The sequence below is a fragment of the Propithecus coquereli genome, unplaced genomic scaffold (assembly GCF_000956105.1).
Source record: "Propithecus coquereli isolate 6110/MARCELLA unplaced genomic scaffold, Pcoq_1.0 Scaffold172, whole genome shotgun sequence".
Lineage (NCBI taxonomy): Eukaryota > Metazoa > Chordata > Mammalia > Primates > Indriidae > Propithecus > Propithecus coquereli.
In genome coordinates, this window is record NW_012141858.1 from 681,497 (window position 1) to 690,750 (window position 9,254).

The 9,254-nt window shown below is 35.9% G+C and overlaps 1 protein-coding gene across 1 annotated transcript in view; it reads right to left on the bottom strand.

The window, feature by feature from the left end:
* The window catches only part of GRIP1 (glutamate receptor interacting protein 1), a 154,482-nt gene that overhangs the window by 130,126 nt on the left and 15,102 nt on the right, over window positions 1-9,254 (bottom strand). The window contains exons 3-5 of the mRNA XM_012642012.1: window positions 7,713-7,796; window positions 4,227-4,302; window positions 1,931-2,076 (exon numbers count right to left, since the gene is read on the bottom strand). Of these exons, the coding sequence (XP_012497466.1) occupies window positions 1,931-2,076; window positions 4,227-4,302; window positions 7,713-7,796 (306 nt within the window). The remainder of the gene's footprint in view (window positions 1-1,930; window positions 2,077-4,226; window positions 4,303-7,712; window positions 7,797-9,254) is intronic.

Sequence of the window (9,254 nt, forward strand, 5' to 3'; positions counted from 1 at the left end):
GGCATCTTAAAATTTTAACTTTCTGTTTTTGGCTGGTATACACATTTTATACCCAGCAACCTTGAGGAACTCCTAATGAGTTTCCTTCCTGATGGCCCACTTCCCTTCCATTAGGGGGCTGACAGGGGACTCTAGGGTGTCAGGTGTCATTCAGAATGCAAGTATGAGTTAGGAAGAAGCAAACAGGCAGGTCACCCCATCCTCTGCTGACCCTGGCAATAGTGAAGTGTGGAGGGCTCTTCCCTAAATAGTGGTATCCACCCCAATAGGGAACCCCTTGTCACTCTGAGGTGGAATGCTCAGGCCTTATAGAATATTGTTGTCTTCCCTCTGGGAGTGGGCTCCTTCTAAGCCTTTGGTTTTAACCTAGCTGCTACTTCTTCACTGACTACCCTGTTTAAAGCACCTGCCAACCTCACCACCCATGCTCCTGTATTCCCTATTATAGAATCCTGTTCGTGCCCTTTATGACAATGACCACAATTTATGAGTTTATTTGTTTGGTAATGTTCTTGTTTACTGTCTAGCCTTCTCATCCATTGCAAGCTTTATAAGGGCAGGGACCAGGTCTGTTTTGTTTACCTCTATATTCCTGGTACCTGCCATTTAGTTCAATACAGGTTTGTAGATGGAATGAATGAATTAAATGTCAAAAATCTGTTTCAATTCTTAATGTCAATAATCCATTTGTCTGATCATTTAAAATATATTTTACTTACATAATCTTATTTTATCCTCATAATTGCCTTTTAAAATAGAGATCGCTAGTCCCCATTTGACAACTAAGGCACAGGGAAATCAAGCCACAGGGTCCAAATAAATAGCTAGAAATCAGTTTAGTTGCAAACAGAATTCAAACCATCTAACTCAAAAACCATATAATAAAAGAAAGCGAAAAAGAAAAGAGGAAGGGAGGCAGGGAGAGAAGAAAGGAGAGAGGAAGAAAGAAGGGAGGAAAGTAAGGGAGGGAATATTCATTTGTGAACTCTACATGTCAAGGGCATATAGCATCATGTATCCTGCTAAGAACTCCTAAAATCTCATACTTTAAGCCTGTTAGGAAACCTCCTATCTCTCCAAGACACTTCCGGCCAGCAAACAGATTAAGAATATTCTTAAGCAATGTTGTTATATATAAATCATACAGAGTAGGAAAGAAAGGAGTTTTTCTCTGCTAGCATAAAACTTGCTGGTGAAGCCAGGTCACCAAATCAAGTCTGCTAACTCTAAGGAGTGCTTACATGACTTAGGTTTCAATTTCAAGTTCCAATTCATTCTCTCATAATTTTTCTGCCTTAGTTAACATGACACAAAATTTTGGCTCTCAACATTTAAAAGCCACATGAGACTATCTTGCCAGTTTTACTATAGGTATGAGTGTAGAGATAGTTTCTTTCCATTAGAATCATTATTTAAAGAAAGAAAGAACACTGCATTCAACCTTTTATTTTAAGCAATTATACCACACGTCCCCTTTCTTTTCCTTGCCCCTAAATCTGATGATGAATAAGCGGTCATTTCTATTAATTCTGATTAGCTGGCTTCATACTGTGAAGTTACGAGAAGGAAAGGAATCTCCTGTTGCTGCCAGTCTCCATGTAGTAAAAGAAAAAGTACCAATCTTTAAGTTAATAATACTATTTTTGTAATTTGGAAGGGAAAAATACTTTGCTGCCATGGGCAATCTGTATAGAAGAGCTGATTGCTAGCTGAAACACTCCGATGGAATGAGACTTCATCATGGAATCTATTGACATGAGAACTCTGACCTCTTCCTGAACTCGGACAGAGTGAAAAGATGCAGTCCTGATGAAATTCTGTCTGCTACAGGAGAGCATAATAATACATACTTAATCCGAAGTGGTTTATCAGGGATGGATAGTGACATGTCCTGGAGCTTAGAGATTACACCCTTAGGACTCCGACATACCCATGACTGAGACGTCATATTCTATCAGCAGCGTGGCTTCTTGTCCACATTGTTTAAGAATACTCATGGCTTCAGCGTGCGTGGTTCCAAGAAGCCGAATTCCATCCACACTGAGCAACCTATCGCCAGGTTTGATTGTGCCCTCTCTGAAGGGAGAATAAAGAAACGGTCTTTACTAATTTAGCATAGTGGGGCTTAGCACGAATAGTCACTTAGACAAAGTTGTTCTTTCACACACGTTCTGTCGTCCACCCCATTTGCATTCTTTTTAAGCATCACGTGTGACCGTGAGAGTGTAAAGAGGTAACCCTGAACAGAAAATTGCTATAATATGAAAATCAGTAATGAGAAAATAACCACACATTAGCAAATAATCTAGTTACCCACAGGTAACTCTTGGAGTACAAAAGTAAGAAAGGCACATTTTTCTTTCCTAGGATTTTGCCTGAATGTCTAAAATTGATTTACTGGAGCTGAGAAAATAGCATTCACTTATTTTCCCAAAGTCAGGTGAGCAGAAAAGCTTGCTAATTTCATTCAATTTATTACCAGTGAACCCAAGCAGGATAGGGACTGCTGGTGAGAAATTTCCCTGGTCTGTGAATTTCCCTACTGATTTATAGGGCCATTTGGAAATCATTAAATTGATTCAGTTTCACATTCCCTGGAAGAGGCAGGCAAATACTATTCTCCCTGCTGTGAATAGACATTCAAGGCCCTGGGAGAAGATGACTCAGGACATTAGTGACACCACAAAGATAGAGCCAGGGAGGTCCCCAAATTACATTCTCCCTGCCTCAGGGAGGGGCATGAAAATGAGAAAACCAAATGGTGGAATATAAGTTTACGATTTGGAAAGAATAAAAACGACTTAAGTAAACATCTTTTACCTAGATAACTCTCTAAGTATTTTGACTGTAAATTTTGATCTTAAATTCTCAGATTTCCTGGAGTCCTAAATTGATTTGGTAATACAGGTATGTCACTCACAAACTTGTAGCCTATTTTTGACATTTCTGTCAACTCCAACTCTAAATGTTAATAAAAAATGGAAATATTCTAATTTGCTTCAGGAAGAATAATTCACTTGAGAAGCATAAGATGGGAAAAAGGCAGAATTTTTGACTGTGTTATCCTCTGCAAAGGTACAACATATACTTTAGCACAGGTGAGAAACCCATGTTTTCCTATTTTCTTATTTTATATGAGCTATCATCTTTCTTAAAAGTGAGCTAACAGTTTGAGCTTTGAAGGAAAATAAACGTGAGTTCCTCTCCCAGTTCTTGCACTTACTTGCTGGCGAGTCATTTAACCACATTAACCACCGCTTGTTTTTCAATCTATAAATGTGGCTAAAGATACCCCATTGAGATGGTAGTTGTAAGGATGATGTCTGCCAAGCACTAGCACAGTTTTGGGCACATAATAAGTGCTTAATCAATAGTGGTTATTGTTGTTCCTTCTGCCTCTCAGCAAATAATTTAATGTTTACCCTGGTCCGAATAGAGAGAGACAGGAGTAGTCAGTCCATTTGCTCTCTACCCTTCGACAGTATCTAACGGCAGCAGCTGTGTTCCCCCGTCATTATGGAATCGACTTTTGCTGTGGGAAGCTAATACAGAGATAAGTATCTCCAGAAACACCTAAATCGTGAGTTTACTTGGGACGTCAAAAGGTTTATGATAGGAAAGCTGAAGGCACTTATCTTTCACATATTCATATTAGCAAGGAAGAGAAGAATCCAGAGACTGATAAAATTCCTTCCATTTTACTAAAAGCCACTTCCATTCTGGCCTACACAGTCACCATCAAAAGGTAATACTAATAATGACAAGGGTGATGTTGATGGTAAAAGTCTCATCGCCCCCACCTGTCTTTCCAGGGTGGCAGAGTAGGGAGTGGAGAGGATGCGTTTCAAGTGTCTGCCTTAAAAGAGCCAGCTGCCTTCTCTTAGTGTCGACCCCATGAAAGCCTCTGCAAGGCAGCATCTATCTCCAATCTTTAATAAAACTGAACAAGCCTCGAAGGCAGGTATTATTATCTCCATTTACAATGGAGGAAACGGAGCTCAGGATTAAGTCACTTGACAAAGATAGAGTGTAGTGAGTATGGAATCTGGAGGCAACCTTATTTTTTTCTAATTCCACAGCCTGAACTCGTTCAGTTTTCACATTCTAACATATATACTTCATACCTATCTTTTACCATGAAATTTCTAATATATCAACTTCTACGCCAAAGCCCCCAGCTTTATTTATTCTATCTCGGATAGTGACACAGAAAGATAAAGGTTTACCTGTCAGCAGGCCCTCCAGGACGAACACATGTTATCACAACTGGACGAGATTTATTTCTGTCATCATGTGCTCCCCCTAGCAAAGGAAAGGGATACAGCTTAAGAATGCTTTCACTGTTGCCATTAAAAAAGTTCACTTACAAAATGCCAGCTGAGAAATGCCACACTTGATGTAAGGAGGGAAACATGGAAAATTTTCCTTGAGGCATGTAACAGCCTTAAAGGTCTTATTCATTCTACTAATATATAGGATATATATTTGCAGTCACCATTTCTCCACCTTTCAGTAAATATATGGCTGCAACAAGGGAATACATAAAATACTCAACAACTGGTAGGGCAAAAGGATCAACTGATCACAAGTACTGGTCCCATTATAAGAGCTGCCAGTTACACAAAGTGCAGGAGTGTATGCCTAGTGTCAATCCACCTGAGCTAAAATGCAGGTTAGGACGTCTACAACCTGACCTAAAAGAGGCAAAACCTAAAGTAAAAAAAAAAAACAAAACATTAAGTATTAAAAAAAGAAAGCAAGAAAAAACTCAAGTGACCAAAGTGGCTCCCATTAAAAGTAGGATGTTCAAACAATTGGGGCAAATTTGGAAAACTGCGTTAAGCCAGTTGCAATGCTTAAATGGGGATATTACTTTTCTGTAAAAAAAAAAAAAAAAAAATTCTCCCCAAGAATTCTTAGAAACAGACGCTTCAAGATGAAAGGTAATTTATTGTCAATCTCTTTTTAATCCACAACTCTTTTGTATGATTTTCTTAATCTGTGCTCCCTCAGCTTCCACCTGAATTCCACTAGCGCTGCCCTGCTTATTAGATTTGAGGCCGATCACGCCACATTTGGACACCTAGGGGTCTTAGAAAGTTCTTCCGAGTGTTTAACTGATATCTACTGATATCTGTCTTCCTTCAACTTTCATCCACTGGTCTTTGCTCTATTGTCTAGAGCAACAAAACAAAAATCTATGCTCTCTTCTACAAAAAAGTTTTTCTGAAAGTTGAAAACAGAGATTATACACCTGCTAAGTCTCATCTTCTTAAGGCTGAACATTCCCAGGTTCCTTAACTATTCTTCATGTGACCCGAATTCCTTGTACATCACCCTCCTCCTGGCCGCCCATCTGGGTGGTCTCTAGTTTGCCAGTATCTGATAGATATGAATGCTATTGTCAACTATTACTTCCTTAATGTTTGTCTGGCAGAACAGACTGATACTTCCCAAACTTGGCACAGGTAGGGAGGTCAACTTAAAGAATCTAGCCTAAGAGAAAAATTAAAAGGCATTCACCATTTCTGATGAAGGTAAATGTTTCCTTTGTGCTCACTTCTGTTACAAGTGATTCATTCAGTCTGGCTGATGGGTAAAAGCTCCATTTCAGTATTTTATTCTTTGATTCGGTTCAATGGCTTCTTTAAAAATTCCTCTTTACTTAAAATTGGAAATCCACCATTTTCTCAGAAAAAAATTTTAAAATGAAAATCATGACAATAAGTTATATCAAATGCTGACTCGTATTTATGTAAATACTATTAAGAAACTTCTCTTTTGCAAGGTGTTCATAAAAGGATAGATTTGCTTTTCCCTAAAGGGGGCATTGATTTAGAAAAAAATGGGGGCTGAAGATAGCAAGAAATCCTTCCATAATTTTGATTTACAGACCCAAATTTAAATACATAACAGTGAATGCATGTTTAAGTGTGAAATAATTCTAAATTTCTTGATATGTGGCATTTTATCATTATTTGTAATGAACCAAGTTTGTGTGAGATTCAATTAGGTTCTAGAAGTTTGGAGTAACAAGGCAAAACAGAGATCATTCAGAGACCAGTGATATTCTTGGCTGCCTATTAATATTAACTGGGATGCTTTTTGAAAATATCAATGCCAGGGCCACATTGCAGACCAAATCTGAATATCAGGCAGCATATGTTAAATAAGCAAACCTACCTACAGTTTTAGAGTTGAGAATGACCAGATAGAGAAGGTTTCCGTGTCCAAAGAGAAAAGCAACTTAGTGGCAGAGAGCTTTTCCTATTATCCAAACCCATCTCCTTTGGCCCAGTGGCGAGGAATTAACTCAAATTTAGTTCTCCAAGGCTTAGGCCAGAATGTCATTTTTCATTCGGTTCAGTGTTCCAGTTTTGGAATGTCAAAGTTTTAGAATCTGTGACGTAATAGCATTAGAAATACAATCCTATTCATTAGCTAAAAGCTAATTATAATGTTCAAAGTTCCATTCTAACGTGTTAAGAAGAAATTCTCCAATATGAAATTAACATGATCCATCTGCAAAAACTTCCCCCTTTTTCCCGATGGTCCTGGTATTCTCCATTGTTCTAAGTTTAGCTCAAGTCCCATCTACACCAAAATGTCTTTTCTGCCAGGCTAATTTTTACCCACAGTACTTTCTCATTCTGATTAACCAATGATTCTGAAGGGATGGGTAGTGACCACCTTTTGAGAAGGAAAACCCTCCAGTTGGGCCTAAAACTGATCTAAATATTTAAATCTTTTACCTGATTTTCATTGAGAAATTGTGCAAAATTTCATAAACTTTATGTTCAACCAACATATTAAGGAAGTTATTTAAAGCCTACAAAAATGTGGTACAGAAGTCTGTACAAGTGAACATATCTCTTTTATTCTTTGATGCATGTATATTTATTAAGATGCTTAATTCTAACTAATGCTTAAAAAATTTGTAGGATTTTGACTCTGGTGAAGTACAAAATGTTATAGGTAAAAAAAAAAAAAAATCAAGAAACGTGAAATGTTAAAAAATTCCTGATGCTTTAATAGCTTCCCATAGAACCTCATTGTCATACTAGGAATTTGAGAGTTGTTAATGCAGGCTTAGTCTTTAAGGGATGAAATTGTCCATAAGAAAAACAAAATAATAAAAGCTAGAATTACACCTTAGAATCAATGGTTTTATAGACAAGTTGGAGTCACCTGAAATCTTTATTATCACTGTCATCCTGTAATATGATGAATTGAGTTTATGAACATAGGTACCCAAAGATTACATTACCTTCAATCCATTTTTAGAAAGTTACAATAACAAAATGTATTTTAGGAGAAATTAATGTAAATACAGTTGCTTAATCCTAGTGTATTAAATCAAATCAAGCTGTACTTACCAACATTTTTGATTCAGTGATAAAGTATTAAAGGAAAGGCAAAAGATATGTTGCAAAGTGACAAAGCAGTAGCATGACTGAATCGACAAGGTTTATAAACAGTAGTTTCTTGCTCTGTATTAATGAACTAAAAAAGAACACTACATCATTTGGATTCCACTTTGATTCTTACTCATTGTTTTATTTACTTAAAGAACAGGTGTAAATATTAAAAGGTGACTTTACACAATGGAAACATCAGTTTTTTTGTGGATGACTTTCTAGTTTACTCCCAATATGACACTGGCAAATTTTCCAAGAGTATCTGATGGTTCATATTTTTTAACCACCACCTACCTCGTATTACAAAACCAAAGGTATTGCCTTCTTTATGTAATGTTACTTCCACTGTTCGGAAAATAACACTTGATCCTTGTACGGCTGAATACAGGAAAGAAAGAGGGAAATATAAGTTTTAAATAGTAATAACATTTCTAAATTTTTCAATGTGGCATAAAATACTACAGATCCTTGTTGCAAATAATTTTTGTTTTGATTAATAAAAAAGCAATAATTTCCTTTCTAAGAAAATACTAGAAAAAATAATTGTAATGGCATGCAGATACCATAAAATAGTCATCTGCATAAGTGACTCATATAGGTCCACGTGGAACCAAAATCATAGCTAGTTTCTTTTCTTTGTACCCAGGTTCTAGATAGAGAGTGATATTTATATTATTTAAACTCTACATAATGAGAGAGACAATATTTATATGATAAATACAATTGCTTTCCCTTTGTAAAAATTCAAAAACTATGGTTTTTGTAAAACTTATAAAATAATTTCTGTATTTATTTTTACTTTTGCAGCTGGTATAGGAAGAAAAAGTATTGTTCTCAGATTGCAATCAATAATTAGGCTGATGCTAACAGATATTCTGATATATAAATAACTATCAAAGAAAGACATCAATAACCCAAATGAAACTTGGGTAAAATAAATTCTAAGTACATTCAAAATATTATTACTGAGAAAATAAAGATTGACTTATGTTTACTTGATACATCACGCTTATGTTGTGTTTGCCCAATTATTGCTCTCATTTCACAAAATAAAATTGCATGGCCATTGTGCAACCTCTAATTACATTACATACTTGTATGAGAACATATGGTGTGTGAAGGTACAGTCAGTAAAATATTCTGTAAGACTGCTTTTGAGAACCTGGTGAGTAATGTGATTGTTTATTTCAGTACTATTCCTACATTAAACACAAAATTTCTACAAATTAGTATTTTATCATTATGAATACAGGGATATTTGTAATCATGGACACAGAAAAACTGTAAGATATAGAAGTAGACTGTTTCAGACTCTTGAATTTGTACAGTGATATCTAATTATCTAATGCCATGTTCATTATCAATAATAGATGTTTTACATTATTACCAGATCTTGAAGTGTTTATTAAATAAAACTAACAACAAGAAACATATAGGCAGAATCTAAAGGAAACTTTTAAAAACACTTTTCTTACCATTTACAGAAACAGCAAGTAGTTTTAATTAGGCTTTAATTACAATTATTTTTAATTATCAAAAATTCAGAACCCTCCAAGGAATAGACATGATTATGAAAAGGACACATTTAAATTCATAAAACTGCACACTATCCAGTCGGGACATAAAGTACAATAAGAATTTGGATCTGCTGAAAAACAACATAAACCTACAGCTGAACAAATGTTTTGGTATACTGCTGATTTAATTAAATGTCATATTCTTGCTATCAAGGGAATTTCAGCTTATTCTAATCAACTAGGAACAGTACATACAAACAGCTGAAAATGTTGAGGTACGATTTTAACTAAATGAAAAAAAATTGAGCTCATACCAAAC